At 43.9% G+C, this 22851-nt stretch overlaps 2 protein-coding genes across 2 annotated transcripts; both read left to right on the top strand.

Moving 5' to 3' along the window:
* Positions 1-669: 669 nt before the first annotated feature.
* LOC306966700 (acyl-coenzyme A thioesterase 1-like) lies at positions 670-6978 on the top strand (the record flags this gene model as incomplete). The annotated part of the gene is made up of 4 exons (XM_079561513.1): positions 670-852; positions 2470-2744; positions 5742-5922; positions 6370-6978. 4 exons carry the CDS (start codon positions 670-672, stop codon positions 6976-6978), a joined length of 1248 nt encoding a protein of 415 aa, XP_079417639.1.
* A 2125-nt stretch (positions 6979-9103) lies between these two features.
* LOC306966699 (acyl-coenzyme A thioesterase 1-like) lies at positions 9104-22752 on the top strand (the record flags this gene model as incomplete). The annotated part of the gene is made up of 8 exons (XM_079561512.1): positions 9104-9277; positions 9655-9806; positions 9877-10014; positions 15349-15368; positions 15424-15608; positions 17225-17495; positions 17937-18124; positions 22144-22752. The coding sequence occupies 8 exons, from the start codon at positions 9104-9106 to the stop codon at positions 22750-22752; spliced, it is 1737 nt and encodes a 578-aa protein (XP_079417638.1).
* Between the last annotated feature and the right edge of the window lie 99 nt (positions 22753-22851).

The following is a 22851-nucleotide window of genomic DNA, read 5'->3' as shown; positions in this document are numbered from 1 at the left end:
AACCTTTCCATAAGACGACCTGCTCGACCATTGTTGCCCAATACAAGTAAGTGCAGTTATACTTATACAATATTATTACTAAGTAGATGTAAAAAGTATTGTGTGGAAAATAATATTCAAGTACAAGTTGAAAAACACTTGACCTCGACTAAATGTGAATGAGAATGAATCACCTCTGACTAAACTACATGAACATAAAGCCAAGTCTGAACAAGGACTAAACTAGGGCTTTCATTTGACTTTATAAACTAATGGAGACTTTAATAATCCTCAAATGTTTTGACCAAAGACACTTATTTTTCATTAAATTTTGCAATAAACCTGGAGCTTTGATCCGCACCATTTGGTTCGGCTTTTCAACACTCGGGCCTATTGCCTTTTTTAACCATTCTGAACTTGACTGAATTGTCCAGAACATCCAAAGACTTGATGTCTGGGTCTTTCTTTGTGAACTTTTTATGTTCTCATGTAGCTCTGTCACTACACCACACAGTGATGCAGCTGCTCAGGAAGCTCTCTATTGTCCCTCAGAAGCTTCAAACAGATTATGTATCTCTTTAATTGTTTAGTTTTTTCTGCTCTTTTCCTGCAGAGTTTCTCCTTACACTCGTGGTCAGTGCTGGTCCAGTTTATCGTCTTCATCGTCTTCGTCTCCTTGGTGTTGCAGAGATGTCCTCACGTCTGCGTCTGATCCTCCTGCCCAGCGCTCGCTGCATGTTCGACGACCCGCTGCAGATCCGTGTGACGGGGCTGAGCTCGCAGCAGGACGTGGTGCTGAGGGCCAGCGCCACCGACGAGAAGGGCTCCAGCTTCAGCTCCTGGGCAGAGTTCAGGGCGGACCACAGCGGACAGGTACTGCACACAGATTCATCCATCAACTTTCATCAGGTCCAGTCCTTACAGGGGCATTATGCATTAGGCTACAGTGGAGGAAAAAGTGAGTACACCGTGTGGAATTTCTTACATTTCTGCCTAAGTTGGTCACGAAATGTGGTCCGAGCTTTATTAACATCACTTATCAATTATTAAACAGTGTCTGCTTGAAAAAATAGCTTCTGAGTGAAATGAGCGTCTAATCTGCAACGACAGGAAAGCAGTTATTGCTGCAAAAGAAGAGTCAGTCAGCTATTTAATACACGGGTGCACTCACTTATTCACATCTCAGGCTTTTCTGCAAAACATCGTGATAAACGTATGAATTGATTTTTCTATTGATGATTGCACGTTGTCCAGGCCCTGAGGCAACAAAACAGCCCCACACATGATTCTCCTGCTCCAGACTCCACAGTGAGGGGAGGGTTTTGATGTCGGTGCTGTTCCATTTTTACTCCACACATGACGTTGTGTTTTCCTCCAAAACTATTCAATGTTGGGTCCAACCGTCCACTGAATGTTTTGCCAGTAGTGCTGTGGACCATCTCAGTGCTCTGTCGCAAACCCTATCCCCACTGTAAAGTATGATGCAAGAGCATCAAGAGAATGAAACTAAAACTAGTGATTATAAGTGTAAAACTACAACTAAAACATGTGGTCCTGTTGTGGCTTAAAGGGATATTTCAGGATTTTTGACATAGGGCCTCATTTCCTAGTTACCCAGAGTGTTGCTGATTTCTGGAGATATTTTTTTTTTTGTAATTCATGCAGTTCTTATATTTGAAGAGTTTCGTGGCGCTAGGCTAGTGCAAGGCTAGCGCATTTCTATGGTATCAGCTAGCCTGCATTAAAAACAGTCTGACCCGCTCCACAGAGCACCTGAGGCCAATCACTTATAACACCAGACTAACCATATAAATGTCTGTGTCCATAGAATCATGTTTGGAATATGACTGACCTGCATCACATGAATGATCGCATTTTGAGGGGCTATTTTCTAGCATTTCACTTTGCGCAGCGTGGCCACCAGATGGCGACACAGACCTGATCCATAAAGTATAAAGACATTTTTCTACAAACATCAAACCTTGTGTTTCTAAACATTTACATTTTGAATAATGAGACACACTGTTGGAGCCATTTCAGCCATGTTTGATCCTCCTGCCACTGTGTGGCGCTGTGTGTGTTTATATAATGACCTGCCCTATATAAGGGGTGAGGAAGGGGCACTCAGGTGTTGCAGTATGGGGGCATACATCTTTTTGACCGTGTCCAGTGTCTATGGAGTCTGAAGTCTGTGTCCCTGTCGATGGCTGTGAGGTTTGCCAAATAAACCTTTGAAATACAGTATTCTTTGTTTTGGAAGACACGCGTCCGAGACGCCTCATTACTGCAGCCAGAGCGGACCTTTGCATAGGGCAAATCCTGGCCGCTTCACACACATTAATACTAAAAGTGTTCACACGTGTTTTAAAAGCACAGTCTGAGCTCATCCACTGACTCTGGACTGAAATGTTTTCAAAGCTGTGCAAATGATTAATGATGAGGTTATGTGTCAAAATGTTCTTATTGTCCTGTCATGCTCCTCTGCCTCAGGTCCACGTGTCACGGGACGCCCCCCTCAGGGGCTCCTACAGCGGGGTCCAGCCCATGGGTCTGTTCTGGTCCCTGAGCCCAGAAGTTCCACATGCAAGATTCTTCAAAAACCAGGCCCTGAGTCCACACGTGGTCCACTTCTCTGTGGTCGACAAGCAGGACGGGCAGATACTGGCGAAGGAGACCAACGAGAGGTGCATTCTGGGAGACGGAGTCCAGAGACAGACTGTGACGGGGCGGGGCTTCACCGGGGTCCTCTTCACTCCCCCAGGTCTGTGTCCTACTCAGTCTAATGTTTTTGAATAGAACCAGGAGAGGAATGATTGAAAATGTCTTTTTAACAGATAGTGATTTCTTCAAACCTGTTTATTAACAGTTATGTTTCTCTTGTGACGTCACAACATCACCTGCTCTCCAGAGTTTTAAGTCACTCTTAAAAACACGCCTCTATGCGTTGGCTTTCAACACGAGCTGAGTTGAGCATTCCATGTTGTTATTTTGTACTGTGTGTGTATATATATATACATATATATATATATATATATATATATATGTATATATTTGTCTCTCACTGAAACATGTACAGCACTTTGGGCCGTGTCAACTGTATGTTAAATGTGCTTTATACACTGCTCACAAAAACTTCCAGGGATATCAGACTGTCCAGTTAGGAAGCCACGTTTATTGTGAATCAGTTTCACTTGGTGTTGTGGAAATTAAACAGACAACAGGTGGAAATGAGAGGCAATTAGCAAGATCACTCCAAAAGAGGAATGGTTTTGCAGGTGGCGATCACAGACCATTTCCCTGTCTTCATCCTTTGTACCGTATTTTTGGAACACTTTTGCATTTGTCCAGTGTTCTCACCACTAGAGGCATCATGAGGAGCATCTACAACCCACAGAAGTCGCTCAGGGAGTGATGCTCATCCAAAATGGCACGTCTATTCGTGCTGTGGCAAGAAGGTTTGCTGTGTCTCCCAGCGCAGTGTCCAGAGCATGGAGGAGATACCAGGAGACAGGCCAGTACACCAGGAGACCTGGGGGGGCCGACCAAGGCCAACAACCCAGCAGCAGGACCGCTATCTGCTCATTTGTGCACGGAGAAACCGGAGAAGCACTGCCCGAGCCCTACAAAATGACCTCCAGAGGGCCACAAATGTGCATGTTGGTCCTCAAACGGTCAGAACCCGACTCCATGAGGGTGGTATGAGGGCCCGACGTCCACAAGTTGGGCCGGTGCTTACTGCCCAACACCGTGCAGCCCGATTGGCATTTGCCCGAGAACACAGCGATTGGCAGATTGGCCAATGGTGCCCTGTGCTCTTCACGGATGAGAGCAGGTTCACCCTGAGCACATGTGACAGACGTGACAGAGTCTGGAGACGCCCTGGAGAACGTTCTGCTGCTGCAACATCATCAGCATGACCGGTTTGATGGTGGGTCAGTGATGGTCTGGGGAGGCATTTCATTGGAGGGCCGCACAGCCCTCCATGTGCGAGCCAGAGGTTCCCTGACTGGCATTGGGGACCGGGATGAGATCCTCAGACCTATTGTAAGACCATATGCTGGTGCTGTGGGCCCTGGGTTCCTTCTGATGCCTGATAATGCCAGGCCACATGTGGCAAGAGTGTGTCAGCAGGTCCTGCATGATGAAGGTATTGATGTTATGGACTGGCCTGCCCGTTCCCCAGACTTAAATCCAATAGAGCACATCTGGGACATCATGTCTCGGTCCATCCATCAACACCACGTCGCACCACAGACTGTCCAGGAGCTGACTGATGCTCTAATCCAGGTCTGGGAGGAGATCCCTCAGGAGGACATCCGTGGTCTCATCAGGAGCATGTCCAGGCGTTGTAGGGAGTGCATTCAGGCACGTGGAGGCCACACACACTACTGAGGATGATACAGACTCGTTTTGAGGAATTTCTACAGAATTTGGATCAACCAGTGACCTGATTTGTCACTTTGATTTTGACTATAATTTTGGATCCAGACCTCCAGGGGCTGAGAATTTGATTTCCATTTATCATTCTTATGTTATTTTGTTCTCAACACATTGCCCTACACCAGGGGTGGCCAACACGCGGCTCTCGAGCCGCATGCGGCTCTTGGCCAATCAGAGTGCGGCTCTTTGCATGATTGGAGATGTGTAATACAATGCGGCTCTTTGCAAAATAATTGGTAAATATTTCCCATAAACTGTAACAGTCTTTGACCAAAAATCCAACCATAGTCCTACAGACCCTGTTTCCATCTCTACACACATGAATGAGAGTCCGAATCTCTCTCCTTTTCGAGGCGGCGTGTAAAAGGTGCCCGTACAGCCTCACTCAAAGCGGGATGTAGGTTGAACAACAGGCAGGCAGATCGTGGCACTAGGATTAGCTTCTGTGCTCTTCAGGTTTCTGATCAGCTACTCTTTATTTGATGTAATTTGGCTTCATATTCACAGAAAAAGATCAAAATTAGGAAATGGAAAAAAGCGGAGCTCTAATAAAGCATATGATGCGAAGCGCGACATCATGACTTTCCTTTCACATGTGACAGAAACTGTAACAGATGCAAGCTGAAAACAGACTCTCAGACGTCCTCCAGAGGCTCCTGGTTAAAGTTTATGAACTTTGTGCAGCCTAGAGTGCGTTCTCTGCACAGTCCAGTCAGGACTGAGCTGCAGGCACAGAGCGCACAGGCCAGGGGCGAATCAGAGAAGGGGGCTCAGTGGGAAGGGCCCCACATACAAACACACCCCAGCATTAAAAAAAAAAAAAAAAATCTAATGCTGTCTCAGTCAGAGCAGAAAGCACAAAATTTCAGTTAATATACATGTATTTCAATCTTGGTGAGGAGTAAAACCATTCAATCTAACACAATTATTAAAAAAAAAGAGAAAAAGGCCAGACATAAAGTTATAGTTTATTGGGATTAAATAAAACGGTCACATTCTATTTAATCACAATAAACTAAAGCCCCGGGATCTCGCTAATGGTCGGTGCCTTTGTGGCTCTTCACGGGATCAAGGTTGAAAATTTCGGCTCTTGGTCTCTGACTAGTTGGCCACCCCTGCCCTACACTATGAATAAAGATTTTCATCCGAAAAATCGAATTGATTGACATCCAGGATGTGTTTTTTGAGTATGCCCTAAGTTTTTGTGAGCAGTGTCAATAAACTTTGACCTTGACCTTCAGTCCTGGAGCTCACACCTGGTTTCGAGTGTTGAAGAGAATAACAGGCCTCTTTAACTTGTGTCCTGTTGTCCCAGGCTCCAGGCCGTTTCCCGCGGTGCTCGACCTCCCCTCCTTCCCGTCAGAGAAGAGGGCGGGGCTTCTGGCGAACAAAGGCTTCGTGGCGATGACTGTCCCGGTCTTCAACCGCAAATTGGACAAGAGCGAGCGGCTTCATCTGGATCAGTACGAGGCGGCCGTGCAGTATCTACTGCAGCACAGCAAGGTCTGAGTCTGAACTGCTCTGTTCTTCTGCAGCCGCTCCTCCAGGAGCAGGACCCGACTCACACCAGGGCCCGACTTACACCAGGGCCAGACTCACACCAGGGGCCCGACTCACACCAGGACCCGACTCACACCGGAACATTCAAATTGCCAAAGCAATTTTCTGTGTATACCAGGAAAATGTTGTCTTGTGTTTGAATATTTACTATTTTGCGAAGATTTGCGTGATGATGGTGATGGGGGTTTAAAACAGTGCTATTCTCAAAAGTGACCAGCAGGAGGAGCTCTAAGCACAGCTCACTTTGTTCTGCTTTAATGAAAATCCAACTTCGTAACTCGACCTGTGGGGCTTGTGAGAGAAAGTTTTTGTGCCATTGTAAACTCAGAACACGATACAGTTTGGCTAAGGCCACGTGATCCTGGAGTAACCTTCTGTGCTGTGTTCCAGGTGGGCGGTGCAGAGTTGGGGGTCATGGGCCTCTCTAAAGGGGCCGACGTGGCTCTGTCTCTGGCCGCGTTCGTGCGAGGCGTTGGGGCCGTCGTCTCGATCAACGGCTGCAGCGCTAACGTTCAACTGCCGCTCTTCTACAAACAACAGCAGATCCTCCCAGCGCTAAGACCTGATCTGTCCAAATGCATCGCCCTGACCTCTGACCTTTATATGGTCAAAAACGCCCTGCCCATCCCGACGTCCGCAGAGCACCGTGACTCGGTCGTGCCCATAGAAAAGGCCAGCGCTCAGTTCCTGTTCGTGGCCTCGGAGGACGACCTGCAGTGGGACAGTGTGGCGTTTATGGAGCAGATGGTGGAGCGGATGAAGCGTCACGGGAGGAATAATTTTGAGGCGGTTTCGTACCCTCAGGCGGGACACATCTTGGACACTCCGTTCTCACCGTTTGAAGTGTCTGGGTTCCATGGAGTTGTAAACATGGTGATGCTTTGGGGAGGAGAACCCGCGGCGCACGCAAGAGCCGAGGTGCTACTGTGGAAGAAGATACAGGAGTTTTTCAGGAAGCACCTCAAGTGTGAGGCTAACCAGGCTAATGCTAAACTGTGAGGCTAACCAGGCTAATGCTAAACTGTGAGGCTAACCAGGCTAATGCTAAACTGTGATGATTCAGCGTGAAAGCATTTGTTGCGTAAGTTTAACTGTTTTCTCTCACACTTCAGCACAAAGTTGATAGAAGCTTCTGTGCCGCAAAGTAAATTTTAGAAGATGCAGAACGACGGAAAAAAGGGTTTAGTTTTTTGACGTAGACATGGCTCGACAAAGTCACAGCAGTTCAGATTGAGTGTCGTCCAACTCACTTCAATTTTGTGTCCGAAACGCGCCAAACCCAAAGAGGGTGTAAAAATGGAGATTTACTTTACATGTACTTTACATGACCATTAACAAAACCCCACATAATAGTTTTATTGAAGATTGTATTGAATTACTTTCAGTTGTGTGCACTGAATTTGATTTAGTGATTACAGGTGATTGTTCATGTGAATGAAGCCAATAACAGGCACGTTAAAGAACTAAAGAGCAAAATGTCGTTCTCAAGGTGGAACTGAAATTAACGAGTTTGTGAATGTAATAACTCTTGAAAAAAAATAACATTTATAAATGTATCAATAAATATATGGAATCATAAATTAACAAGGCAATTGTATTTATTTCCTCTGTGTGATGGTAACAAATAATCATTGGTTGTTATAACGACTGTTTATGTCAGCAGCTTATTGCTTTGGCTACTCTTCCTGAGGTCCTCTTTTTTGCAACAAACAAATGCAATAAGTGCAAGCAATCACTATCAATACATTTTGATATACATAAAACACAATCAAGCTTTTTGTTTAGTTACAACAGTAATCAGATTTTTTTGTTTCTATTCCCTGTCCATTCTACACGGGGAAGTTAGTCTGGTAACGGAGCAGGGCGGGCCTAACGCGCACAAATGGTCAATGAACTAAACCAATCAGCAACAAGCGGATTCTGCATCTCACCAAGCGCAAAGCATGCTGGTCCAGGTTAAAGGTCAGGACTACCCAGATGAATCCCAAACAATGGCCGCTGGCTGCTCTGCTTTGCAACAACGACACTAGAGGCCGCCATTGCTCCGCCGTTGCTGCAGTACCTCCATGTAGCCGCTAATGCGTTGGACTTTAGACACGTGAAAAACAACTTTAGGGCCGGTACCTAATTTTCTTAAACTTAAACTGATTCAGAGCACACAAATACATCAGATTAAGAGAACAGCTGCTACAAAGCAGCAAACAGGTATTTGAAGCTGCTGGTGCCTCTGGAGTCTCCCGAACATCAAGGTGTAGGACCCTCCAGAGGCTGCAGTTGTGCATAAACCATCTATCCGGCCTCCCCTACACTGTTCATTGAAGCTGATGAACAGAAATCCATGAAGACTCATTTTCAAACAGTCTTGTTCACTGATGAGGCCGTGGATGGTCAGATGGATGGAGTAGTGGATAGTTGGTGAATGGCCACAATGTCCCAACAAGGCTGTGACGTCAGTAAGGAGGGGGCGGAGTCATGTTTTGGGCCAGAATCATGGGGAGAGAGCTGGTCGGCCCCTTTAGGATCCCTGAAGGTGTGAAAATGACCGCTAAAAAATATGTGGAGTTTCTGACTGACCACTGTCTTCTGTGCTACAAAAAGAAGATATAAAGTTGTTGCTCATGTTTGAGGCTCCGCCCACAAACATGAGCTCGTTGTCGCTTCTGACATTCTTCAAACATTCCACTTATTTGTGTCTCCTTTGCAGATGTTTGTGTGTTGCTGGTCCAGGTGAAGGGGTCTCACTCCAAGGTTGAGTGAAAAGTTGACAGCCCTGATAAAATAAAGTCTTGAATCTACATCTGGGACAAACTGAGAATTTTCCAAGTCTCATGGATTCTTCCCCAAAAGTGTATTGACTATAAAGCAAAATGTTCAGCTGAATTATCAATTGTGCCGAGGGGGCATTCTTCCTCCTTCCTCCATAACTAATCAATTCGTACAGCCTGGCCTTGGACATTAAAGAACAACTAAACACCAGTGCCCAGCCTTACCACAAGAAAATTTGAAAATTCCATCTAAAAAGGGCGTTGCTCAGCGGACCAGGGGGCAAGCAAGGGGGCTTAGAGTTGGGCGTGGTCTGGGCTCTGATTGACACATTGGCGCCGTGACTGACAGCTAGCTAATGATGGAGAGTGACAGTGACAGCAGCTTCGCGACCGAGAGGTCTTTTGAGGAGGAGGATTTCTCTCCACCTTCATCACCGGAGGTGGAGGATGTTGATGTGGAGGAGGCAGGCGGCCCTGAGCCGTACATGTTTGAGCCGATGGTTCGCTCGTTGCCCGAGGCTCCGGTGCGGCCGGTACTGACGAGCCCGCCAAGGATGGGTCCCGTTGGCGAATGGTAAATTGGTGTTAGCGCTAGGTTTATCTGATTTAGAGCAAACACAATCGAAAGGTTCATATTTATATTAAATTGTAGATGTGTTCATACATGGATATTGAGGTATCATACAGACATAATAAGCTATGACTGCATCAACAGGTGTTTATGAGGCCACTGCACGTCATTGTCCCCAGTGGAGAATGTGTGCTGCAGGGAGACACCAAAGGTGTAATTGAATAAAATAAAAGCACAAGACATAATAATTCAATGTTTAGTTATGCAGTAATATGCACAAAACATTACAACTTTTTCCTCCGCAACTTTCGCTGGCATTAATTGTCCCATTTGCCGTAGGTAATGCACAGATGTCAGCAGGTGGGGGTCAACACCTGCATTACTGAGCACCCGGGTTTTGAGGCAGTTGCCCTCAACCCATATGTACTGCAGGCAGTCTATGGGACATATGTGCAGCTCTTTGGTGAGATACCAGAGACTTTGGTGCACAGGTTAGTTTTTGCAGGATAGCCTATTGATTTAAAATTATGTGGTTGACAACACATGCATCACCTCTTTCAGCAATTACCGGCACCTTGCGTACCGGAATGTGGTCAGGTGGTGCTGGGGCTACCTCGGGCAGCACATTCGAGTGGTGATCCCGTCCTGTGCTGTCACCCGCATCAGGCAGGAGTTCCCGGAGAATGTGGCCTATACAGGGTTCCTTCCAGCCCTGGATTTTCATGGCCAATAAAAAATATCAAAAGAACACAATTGCCATTCTGAACATTTTTATTGCTTGTCTTGTCATATAAATTTAAACACCTGTCATTACATAGCACACACCACAAATTATCATTCCACCCTTATATACACACTTATATAATTGTATAGCTAGACAGCTGAAGCTGAGCCTCAGAATGGGATCTATTAGCCTATCTCAGTTGCAGTGTCTCTCAACTGAAGTTGACCCTCCTACATTTCAAGGAAAGCCATTTGACTTAAATTTTTTTTTTACATATTTGGCATTTTAGCCATCATTGTAAACTATATAAATGCCAAAACACATAATTCTAGTTTTTGTTGAAATTTGCCTTGAAGTTTACTGTGCAACACACCAGTTGATAACCAATCAATCAAAGTTTATCGCTATGGCACTTTACAACTACATCTTGGGAGACGAATTAATGAAAAAATAGTATAAAAAAGCCATGTTCTGTAAAAGCACAGGCAAAAACAATGGGAGTGAATTAAGGCACTGTCACGACAAAAGCACGATTGCGCCACTGCCTGTACCCTGACACATACAAAACATCTTAGAAGAGGAGCGCAGGGCTCTGCAGGAGTTATTCTATTGCATGTAATTTATCTGTTACAGACACTTTGCATATCGCACTGTAGTTCTGTGTGACAGTGCATACCTTGGACAGTAAGTAATGCTTATTGGTTTCTTTTTTTTTTTTTTTTACATTTATTTACGTTATGGCCCCTTGAAATGAATCATCTTTCAAGGAGTTCCTTGATTAAATCATTATAATACTTTGCCAAAATGCAGAGTACAGATTTTTTTTTTTTTGCTGGTGTAACATGTAAATTACAATTGCTAAATTATTTTAAATTATATGCATTCATATTCATACAGAGCTATTGCTATTGTCACAGCGTGCTAAATGCCTATAATGTTATATAGAGGTAAAATTATTTTGAGGACATTTTTGGTCTTTCACAGACAAATCATAGACCCTGATACTTATATTAATGATCATTTTTGTAATTCATACATTTTCTTTTTAGATATGACTTGTGAGAGTTAATAGTTAATAGGAAAAACTGGCTCCTGCCCCCCACTGGGTCCTGTGACATCATCACATTCTAGAACCTGCAAACAACCAATTCCTGACAAATGGCTTTACCCCGACATTACATACACATTTACCTGTATAATCTACACTTGTATACATTCTCCGGCGACAGTGGTGCAGAGAGTGGAGAAGGTCGTCACACAGCTCAAAGTGACGTCACACAGAGGCCAGAGCAAATGGAGAGGCCGGGCACGAAATTCAAATAGCTCAACCGAAAATGGAGAGAGAGAACCACACAGACGTTTTTTGGCTCAAAAGTGAGATTTTATCTAATTTGCACTAAAATGTAAAAAAAATGACCAGGACGTGTAGAGAGCACTATAAGAAACATATTTATGCAGTTATACGCTAAAAAAAGTTGATTTGGTGCTTAGTTGTTCTTTAAAGGGGCTGGAAGCAAGTTCGCCATTTTATACTCACTACTGCCACCTCAGGCCATATGTGTAACTGCACCTTCTATATTAAGCTCGTGCATGACGGCAATTCGGGCCGAAGTGACACATTTTTGAGTGACCGTACAGGATTTTAGAGGCAGTTGTGGTGAACAGATCTGAGCTCATTCTACACATTAGGACATGGCTGGAACATGTAGGGGGAGGAAAATACTTAATTTTAACATTTTTAAACTCCTTATAGTCCCTTTAAGTGCTCATCAGTTAACCTGGTTACGTATAAACGTTTTACTGAAGGAAACTTCTATTGTCAATAATGTCAATGGGGAGGAGTTGGGGAGAGTCATCTGTTTAATGTGTCTTTGGGAGCAACTCAGGACATAAACTTACCCAGCATGCAGCATTCACCTGCAGTCACACACAGAGGAACCTGAAGCGTCTTGTGCAAGGACACGACCATCTGCACCTGCTGGATCCAGAATCCAAACCTTCAACCTTTCCATTGCTCGACCATTGTTGCCCAATACAAGTAAGTGCAGTTATACTTATACAATATTAATACTAAGTAGATGTAAAAAGTATTGTGTGGAAAATAATATTCAAGTACAAGTTGAAAAACACTTGACCTCGACTAAATGTTGTGGAAATATGTGTCTTCTTGTTTTCAGTTTTCTATATATAATATGTTCTTAGCTTAAAGTGAGATAACAGTTGTTTCTCCTCCTCCTGTTGACCTAAGTTGGCCTTCCTGCTGACCATGCAATAAGGTTGGATTGCAGTTGTTCAATTGTTGTTACAGTTGTATTTACGACATCTGTTTAAAGATATCTGTTTTAGTGTCCTGTTAAAGAATGCTTTGATGTAAGACCTTATAGATCAGCTCCTTTGGTTTAAAAGCTTGGTGTTTTGTTAAACCTGCAGACTCTCCTGCGACTGTCTTCACGCTGTCATCTTGTGCTAATAAAGGCTCTAAGAACTGCTTTGCTTTTAGCATTTTTCTTAGCATTTTTGTTAGCCACAACATCCACAATTTGGTGCATTGGCCGGGAAAAAAACAGCAAAATTAAATCTTTTTTGAGAAAACCATCGACGATTGATTTCAGGCCTGACAAGTGACGCCATCGCAGGGAGTCTCCATACAGCCTTTTCCACCTTCATTCAAAAGAGAGCGCTCTCCTTTAACAGGAAATGCAGAATTTACAGAATATCCGCCAATTGGATTAATCTAAATTATTTTTTGAATGATTGGCTCTATGTTTGTGTTTTGTGTTTGTTTTGTTTTTGTTTGTTTATTTATGGAAACAGTACATTTTAAAGGAAATAAGTTATATGCGCAGTGAAATAAGTTGAAATAAGGATCCAGAGGGCATATGAAATGCTGCTCATGTTAAGTTATGGAATAGGCCTACAGGTGTTTTGATTGTGTTGAGATGTTTTTTACGCTTTTTCATTCAAATAAAGTCGATGTTTTTTACGCTTTTTTCATTAAAACTAAAAGTAGACTTTCTCGTTTTTTACGCTTTTTCGTCAAAATAAAGCAGACATTTTTTTAAAATGTTGCTAGGGTCTTTTTTGTCACGCTTTTTTTGGTAAAACAAGGTAGACATTTCACTTTTTATGCTTTTTTAGTACAAAAAAGTAGCCATTTCACGTTTTTTACGCTTTTTTCGTCAAAATAAAGTAGACACTTAGAAAATCCGACGTTATGACAGTACTTTAATTTAGATTTAGTGAACTAAACTACTATATTTTATCTTATGTGGGGAAGTTTGCCCGCAATGACAACCAGATAGTAACTTGTTTTATAAGTTTCTGGGATAACAAAAATAAGAAAATGAGAAAACAACAGAAAAATGTAAGTAGGGCACGTTTTTATCCTTTTTACGAAAGAAATAACAAAAAAGTGGGAGTTATAAGGAAACTAAGAAGGGTTTTCTAAAATGTGGGGAAATTGATATTTTAGTACAAGGACTTGTGTGTCTTGTCTCTTTGTCTCTTTGTCTTTGTCTTGTCCTGTCTTGTTTTAGTCTTGAGCTATTGTTGCTTTTTGTATTGTTTTGTTTTGTTTTATTCAATATCTACTGTGACTGTGTCGGTGTTTGAGGTGAATTAATGGAATTTTATGTTTAGTTAGTTTTATGCGTTCTGAAAAAAGTAGAAAGTATAGAAGAAGAGAAAGAGAAAGTATAACAAATGTAGAAGTGTGTAAAAACTATATATGTATTAATGATATAAGGAAAGCTAGCTAGAAAAAGTGGGAAAATACAAAAATTAACTGGAAACTGTAATCACGAAGCCATTACGAATGACTGTGGAATTCACAGTGTAAATGTTGAAAATGATTTACTTGCTGAACTGCTGAAATTGCAGAAGCTGCAGAAATGGATTAAGTCCTATTCTATTAGTCCTAAACATACACATAACTGATAACTTGCGTAACTAGCCGATAACCTGTAACTTGAGTAAATTACTGAAATGATATTAAGGCTGTGAAATTGGCAGAAAATCTAAAAAAAAAAAAAACAGTATCTCCTACTTTATTAGGGCTGTGTGTTGTGCTTTGTTTGTCTTTCACCCTGGCCGGATTCTCTATATTCTCCTCTTGAGCTGAGAGATATGCTTAACTCCGCCCCTTTCCCTTTGTTCAGGGTCACAGCAGAGCTTGAGGCAGTAAAACACTGTTGAGAACTTCCTAGCTTACTATCAAGTTTGTAAGAGTAGATAAGGCATATTAAAAACAGAAACAACAATTCTAGATAATTGAGTAATGTATCTAAAGATAAATGGACTCTGAGTAGTTTTAAGATCAGCAACCTCTTGTAAGTCTATCGTCAATCAAATTAGCTGCACTGGTAATTGACAAATCATTTATCCAAACAAAATTGAGATTTTATTTTGGTGAAATCACCTAATCCTGTTCATTCATTCATGTTTTCATTTATTCATTTATTTCAGGCAAAATGCAGTATATTGTATGTGAACATGATGATCCAGCTTGGTGTTTTGTTAAACCTGCAGACTCTCCTGCGACTGTCTTCACTCTGTCATCTTGTGCTAATAAAGGCTCTAAGAACTGCTTTGCTTTTAGCATTTTTCTAAGCATTTTTGTTAGCCACAACATCCACAATGTGAATGAGAATGAATCACCTCTGACTAAACTACATGAACATAAAGCCAGGTCTGAACAAGGACTAAACTAGGGCTTTCATTTGACTTTATAAACTCATGGAGACTTTAAAAAGTAAAACACTGAGGTTAATGTTCACATAAAAGCATTGGAACACTACAGTGTGATACATGTGTTCACCAGTAGTGAATCAGCAGCTCATGAAGTTGTTCCACGGCTCTTTTGTATTATGTTTTGCTCGTGTTAGTTTATGGACAATGTTTGCTATTACCTCCAAACACAGATGTCCAAATCCTCCTGAGCTCCATAGACTGGACACTGGCTTTGCAGGAGTTCTGTTGTGACTTTCATCACAGGTTAATCCTCACATGTTTTGACCAAAGACACTTATTTTTCATTAAATTTTGCAATAAACCTGGAGCTTTGATCCGCACCATTTGGTTCGGCTCTTCAACACTCGGGCCTATTGCCTTTTTTAACCATTCTGAACTTGACTGAATTGTCCAGAACATCCAAAGGTCTTTCTTTGTGAACTTTTTATGTTCTCATGTAGCTCTGTCACTACACCACACAGTGATGCAGCTGCTCAGGAAGCTCTCTGTTGTCCCACAGAAGCTTCAAACAGATTCTGTATCTCTTTAATTGTGTAGTTTTTTCTGCTCTTTACCTGCAGAGTTTCTCCTTACACTCGTGGTCAGTGCTGGTCCAGTTTATCGTCTTCATCGTCTTCGTCTCCTTGGTGTTACAGAGATGTCCTCACGTCTGCGTCTGATCCTCCTGCCCAGCGCTCGCTGCATGTTCGACGACCCGCTGCAGATCCGTGTGACGGGGCTGAGCTCGCAGCAGGACGTGGTGCTGAGGGCCAGCGCCACCGACGAGAAGGGCTCCAGCTTCAGCTCCTGGGCAGAGTTCAGGGCGGACCACAGTGGACAGGTACTGCACACAGATTCATCCATCAACTTTCATCAGGTCCAGTCCTTACAGGGGCATTATGCATTAGGCTACAGTGGAGGAAAAAGTGAGTACACCGTGTGGAATTTCTTACATTTCTGCCTAAGTTGGTCACGAAATGTGGTCCGAGCTTTATTAACATCACTTATCAATTATTAAACAGTGTCTGCTTGAAAAATTAGCATCTGAGTGAAATGAGCGTCTAATCTGCAACGACAGGAAAGCAGTTATTGCTGCAAAAGAAGAGTCAGTCAGCTATTTAATACGCGGGTGGACTCACTTATTCACATCTCAGGCTTTTCTGCAAAACATCGTGATAAACGTATGAATTGATTTTTCTATAGATGATTGCACGTTGTCCAGGCCCTGAGGCAACAAAACAGCCCCACACATGATTCTCCTGCTCCAGACTCCACAGTGAGGGGAGGGTTTTGATGTCGGTGCTGTTCCATTTTTACTCCACAAATGACATTGTGTTTTCCTCTAAAACTATTCAACTTTGGGTCCAACCGTCCACTGAATGTTTTGCCAGTAGTGCTGTGGACCATCTCAGTGCTCTGTCGCAAACCCTATCCCCACTGTAAAGTATGATGCAAGAGCATCAAGAGAACGAAACTAAAACTAGTGATTATAAGTGTAAAACTACAACTAAAACATGTGGTCCTGTTGTGGCTTAAAGGGATATTTCAGGATTTTTGACATAGGGCCTCATTTCCTAGTTATCCAGAGTGTTTCTGATTTCTGGAGATATTTTTTTTTTGTAATTCATGCAGTTCTTATATCTGAAGAGTTTCGTGGTGCTAGGCTAGTGCAAGGCTAGCGCATTTCTATGGTATCAGCTAGCCTGCATTAAAAACAGTGTGATCCGCTCCACAGAGCACCTGAGGCAAATCACTTATAACACCAGACTAACCATAGAAATGTCTGTGTCCATAGAATCATGTTTGGAATATAACTGACCTGCATCACATGAATGATCGCATTTTGAGGGACTATTTTCTAGCAGATCACTTTGCGCGGCGTGGCCACCAGATGGCGACACAGACCTGATCCATAAAGTATAAAGACATTTTTCTACAAACATCAAACCTTGTGTTTCTAAACATTTACATTTTGAATAATGAGACACACTGTTGGAGCCATTTCAGCCATGTTTGATCCTCCTGCCACTGTGTGGCGCTGTGTGTGTTTATATAATGACCTGCCCTATATAAGGGGTGAGGAAGGGGCACTCAGGTGTTGCAGTATGGGGGCATACATCTTTTTGACCGTGTCCAGTGTCTATGGAGTCTGAAGTCTGTGTCCCTGTCGATGGCTGTGAGGTTTGCCAAATAAACCTTTGAAATACAGTATTCTTTGTTTTGGAAGACACGCATCCGAGACGCCTCATTACTGCAGCCAGAGCGGACCTTTGCATAGGGCAAATCCTGGCAGCTTCACACACATTAATACTAAAAGTGTTCACACGTGTTTTAAAAGCACAGTCTGAGCTCATCCACTGACTCTGGACTAAAATGTTTTCAAAGCTGTGCAGATGATTAATGATGAGGTTATGTGTCAAAATGTTCTTATCGTCCTGTCACGCTCCTCTGCCTCAGGTCCACGTGTCACGGGACGCCCCCCTCAGGGGCTCCTACAGCGGGGTCCAGCCCATGGGTCTGTTCTGGTCCCTGAGCCCAGAAGTTCCACACAGAAAATTCTTCAAAAACCAGGCCCTGAGTCCACACGTGGTCCATTTCTCTGTGGTCGACAAGCAGGACGGGCAGATACTGGCGAAGGAGACCAACGAGAGGTGCATTCTGGGAGACGGAGTCCAGAGACAGACTGTGACGGGGCGGGGCTTCACCGGGGTCCTCTTCACTCCCCCAGGTCTGTGTCCAACTCAGTCTAATGTTTTTGAAAAGAACCAGGAGAGGAATGATTGAAAATGTCTTTTTAACAGATAGTGATTTCTTCAAACCTGTTTATTAACAGTTATGTTTCTCTTGTGACGTCACAACATCACCTGCTCTCCAGGGTTTTAAGTCACTCTTAAAAACACGCCTCTATGCGTTGGCTTTCAACACGAGCTGAGTTGAGCATTCCATGTTGTTATTTTGTACTGTGTGTGTATATATATATATATATATATTTTTTTTTTTTTTTTTTTTTTTATATATATATATATATATATATATATATATATATATATTTGTCTCTCACTGAAACATGTACAGCACTTTATTTTAAATGTGCTTTATAAATAAACTTTGACCTTGTCCTTCAGTCCTGGAATAACAGGCCTCTTTAACATGTGTCCTGTTGTCCCAGGCTCCGGGCCGTTTCCCGCGGTGCTCGACCTCTCCACCTTCCCGTCAGAGAAGAGGGCGGGGCTTCTGGCGAACAAAGGCTTCGTGGTGATGACTGTCCCGATCTTCAACCGCAAACCGGACCAGACCGAGCGGCTTCATCTGGATCAGTACGAGGCGGCCGTGCAGTATCTACTGCAGCACAGCAAGGTCTGAGTCTGAACTGCTCTGTTCTTCTGTAGCCGCTCCTCCAGGGGCAGGACCCGACTCACACCAGGGGCCCGACTCACACCAGGGACCCGACTCACACCAGGGACCCGACTCACACCGGGGCCCGACTCACACCGGGGCCCGACTCACACCGGGGCCCGACTCACACCGGAACATTTCAAATGGCACAGCAATTTTGTGTGTATAGCAGGCTGTGACATCGTGGGTAATGACGTGTTTGTGGGTCAGACAGTGGGACACTTTCCTGGAAAATGTCGTCTTGTGTGATAGACACAAATGTGGAGATAAGCCTTTTTATCTGCCCAAGTCTGTCTTGTAATAAAATTATAATTTCGTATCTCGACCCGCAGAGCCAGTGGCACAAGATAAGATAAGATAAGATGATACTTTATTGATCTCACAGATGGAGAAATTGCATTCGATGAGAGAGCATCCGGCAGCAGCACCCATTCAGTGCGCACCACTCTTTTTTAGTGATGTACCGATACAGATTTTTTGTATTCCGATCCGATCCGATATTTTAAAATATTCTTTTGCCGATACCGATCCGATACCGATCCGATACTATATTTTAAAAGCATTTAAAATGATGCAACCAGTATTACTTCACAATATTTATTTGATATTATAACATGACCAAAAACATTGCTTGGCTTTTGAAACAAACCTACTGAGTTAGGTCATAAAAAAGAACCACATCAGTATTGAACATTTCATCTCCTTCTTATGCATGACTTAACTTACAAAATAAAAAAGCTGCCCTCAATATTCAGTATAACAAAAATAAAAGAGCTGGTACATAACTGAATGACCACAAAAGACAAGTACTTAACCAGTAGCAGCTGAGGAATCATGTAAACTCTCTGTTAGCAAAAAATAAATAATAATCAAACACGATAACGCATTGGTGCTACAATTCATCTATATAATAAATTATTACAAAATAAAGTAAGGAACTCATACTTATGTACTTATAAGTGCTGGTGCAGCAGGAGAAATTCTCACAAAGCATACAGAATCATTTATTCTGAATACAAAATAGGAGTTTTACTCCCTAAAGAACACAGTTTAAACAAACTGAAAAACTGATTAAAAAGGATAATTCAAAATAATAAACTGAGGATTAACCCTCAATGAAGTGAAAATTCTTTTTGATAAAGACAAGCTTCTCTGTTAATTCAGCAGATAAACGGTTTCGTTTCTCATCCATTATAGTTGAGGTGGCACTGAAAAGTCTTTCACTGTCCACGCTTGTACATGGTGCACAGAGAAACCTTGTGGCGAGAACAGCCAATGAGGGACTGTGTGCGGCATGTGAACTCCAGTACTCTAGTGGGCTGTCTGACCTGAGAATGGTTGGTTCTGAGAGGTAGTTCTGTACCTCCGTAACAGCTGAGATTGTTGCTCTGGTTTCTCTCTCCTCCAGTATCTCATCAAAGATGCTTCCCAGTTTGCCGCTGGCTGCTGCAGGGCTTTCACGTGGGGCTTTTCTCACTGGCTCTTCATTTATCGGGTCACTGCTGGCATTGGTTATTTCATCCACCATCTCAAGGAGGGAATCTTTGGCACGCTTTAGATTGTCTGGACTTGTGAAAAACCTATAAATAATGAGCAATATTAATTGTCACAAATTTTACAAAAGGTACATAGTTATGACAAAATAACATAAAAAGGACTTGCCTGTCTTTGTATCTTGGATCCACTAAAGTGGCGATGCAGTAGATGGGCTCGGTCTCAACATGGGAGAAGCGCCTGTTTACAGCCTCCAGCAGTGTGCTCTTCATGGTCTTGATGCCACTGTCATTTTCTTCTTTGGAAAGAACACGTTTCAGCGCTGTGATGGCAGGTATCACATCGGCACATGTTGCAGTCTCTGCACTTACTGCCTTGGTGACCTCTTCAAATGGTGCCAACACAAATGCGGTCTTCTCTGCCAACATCCACTGGTTTGCAGTCAGAGTAGAGGGAAGGTTGTGCTCATCAGCATAAACACTGAGGGGACGTCTTTGCTCTAGGAGGCTTTGCAGCAGATAGAGAGTGCTATTCCATCTTACTTGTACATCCTGTTGCAGGCGTTTTGTTGGCATTTTTAGTCCAATCTGAATGTCCTCAAGGCGTGAGTAGGCCAAGGGGGAATGTTTAAAGTGACATACAATTTTCCGTGCAATCACTTAAGTGTCATTCACGCTTCGTTGTGACAGTAGACCCTCGTGTACGATAAGATGAAGCGTGTGGGCAAAGCAGCCCAGGCTCCGTACTCCCATGTCATCCATGGCTTTACGCATGTTGCTGGCATTATCTCTCAAAATGACATGGACACGTTGTTTGTCTATCTTCCATCCCACCATCATTTCGTCGATTGCTTGTTTCACATGTTCAGCCGTGTGGGAACCGCGGAACTCGCTGGCGTGCAGTACAACATTAACACGGTTATAAGTTTTATCTATCCAGTGGGCAGTAAGGCTAAGGAGCGACACTGGACTGACATCAGAGCTCCATATGTCTGTTGTAAAAGAAGTAGCGGTTGTATCGGCCAAAAGACTACTAATACGCGCACGAATCCTACTGTAGAGCTCAGGGAGGGCTGTGTGTGAAATGTAGCGTCGAGAAGGGAGTTCGTACCGTGGCTCCAAAAACTTCGTCGTCTAATGCTATGTATTCAACAACCCTCTGTGTTATTTTCCTGGACTTATCACTGCTTCGAGGTAGCTTTTCATTTCTGCGAAACGACTCTGCCAAAGTTTGTTGCTGAGGCTTCGCTGCCTTGCTCTTGTAAATCCCATACTCGGTTGAGTGGCTCCTTTCCAAGTGACGGATCAAGTTGGTAGTGTTGAAGTGAGCCTTTTTGTTCCCTCCTCGCGAAACTACCAGCTTGCAGATATTGCAAGTAGCCGTCTGACTATCGGTATTTTCCAGAGAAAAATAGTCCCAGACGACAGACATGTTTGCGCTACAGCCAAGCGTTTACGGCAGCCGTAAAGCGTGCGCACGCTGAAAAATGACGTAAATCGGCTTTCTCTTTTTAACAAATCCGATACTATCCGATCCCTACATAATAGCCTGATCGGACCCCAATACCGATACTGAATATCGGATCGGTACATCCCTACTCTTTTTCCACTCTTTTTTTTCTTTGGTGAAAGATTGTTGTGTCGCGGCCGCCATCTTCACTGTTTTGGTCACAGGAGGAGCACTGGTTGATGGGAAATCCGTAGACGATGACCACAGCGGTGGAGCTCTTGCTCTTGGCCACGATGTTCTTGGCCACACAGGTGTAGTTGGCCGTGTGGGACAGATGCGCCTGCTTGATGATCAGGTTGTGTCCACGGTGATGTAGAAGTTCCTGTCCTCGGCCGGGTCCATGATCTCGTTGTCCTTCAGCCACTCCACCCGCATGACCTTGGAGGATGGAGAAACTGTAGCTGCCCTCTGTCTCCTCTGATCATCTGAAACGGTGAACCGCCTCCTGGGCTTGTCCCCGTCTCAGAGCGTGGTGTCCTGCACTGGTCAGCTCCACCTCGTCCTTCCTCTTCCTCCTGCACAGCTCCCTCCACAGTCTTTCACCATCTCCTCGTTGGTCCCTTTTGTTGTTTCCTGTAGCTCCTATTGTGACGCCTCCTCCGTGCTGCAGGTGTGGGGGCTCTTGGTGCCTCTTCACTGTTCAGTGTCTCAGAAGAAGATGTTTGTAGATCTCAAATGAGTTTAGCTGATAAGCTAGCAGTTTGTTTACCTTCAAAAAGCTGCTTTCTTCAGGACCATTTTGGACTCTCAAAGTAGACAAATCCACCTAACCTCCACAAAAAAGGCAAACAATTCACTGAAAAAGGCAAACAATTCAGCTGCACCAGGAGAGAGGGAGGTCACTTCCTGTTTTCACGTCGCCATGACGATATATGATATGAAGATGAAGTTTTGTGCCATTGTAAACTCAGAAAGAGGTAAATACAGTGTGGCTAAGGCCACGTGATTCTGGAGTCACCTTCTGTGCTGTGTTCCAGGTTGGCGGTGCGGGGGTGGGGGTGGTGGCCCGCTCTAAAGGGGCCGACGTGGCTCTGTCTGTGGCGGCGTTCGTGCGAGGCGTTGGGGCCGTCGTCTCCATCAACGGCTGCAGCGCTAACGTTCAACTGCCGCTCTTCTACAAACAACAGCAGATCCTCCCAGCGCTAAGACCTGATCAGTCCAAAGGCATCGCCCTGACCTCTGACCTTTATATGGTCAAAAATGTCCTGCCCATCCCGACGTCCGCAGAGCACCGAGACTCGGTCGTGCCCATAGAAAAGGCCAGCGCTCAGTTCCTGTTCGTGGCCTCGGAGGACGACCTGAACTGGGACAGTGTGGCGTTTATGGAGCAGATGGTGGAGCGGATGAAGCGTCACGGGAGGGATAATTTTGAGGCGGTTTCATACCCTCAGGCGGGACACTTCCTGGACACTCCGTTCTCACCGTTCGAAGTGTCTACGTTCCATGGAGTTGTAAACATGGCGGTGCTTTGGGGAGGAGAACCCGCGGCGCACGCAAGAGCCGAGGTGCAACTGTGGAGGAAGATACAGGAGTTTTTCAGGAAGCACCTCAAGTGTGAGGCTAACCAGGCTAACGCTAAACTGTGAGGCTAACCATGCTAATGCTAAACTGTGAGGCTAACCGGGCTAATGCTAAACTGTGATGATTCAGCGTGAAAGCATTCGTAGCGTAAGTTTAACTGTTTT

Source organism: Gobius niger (genome assembly GCF_951799975.1).
Source record: "Gobius niger genome assembly, chromosome: 8".
Taxonomy (NCBI): Eukaryota; Metazoa; Chordata; class Actinopteri; order Gobiiformes; family Gobiidae; genus Gobius; species Gobius niger.
Note: the sequence above shows the minus strand (reverse complement) of the source record. Positions and strands in the feature narration are given on the sequence as shown.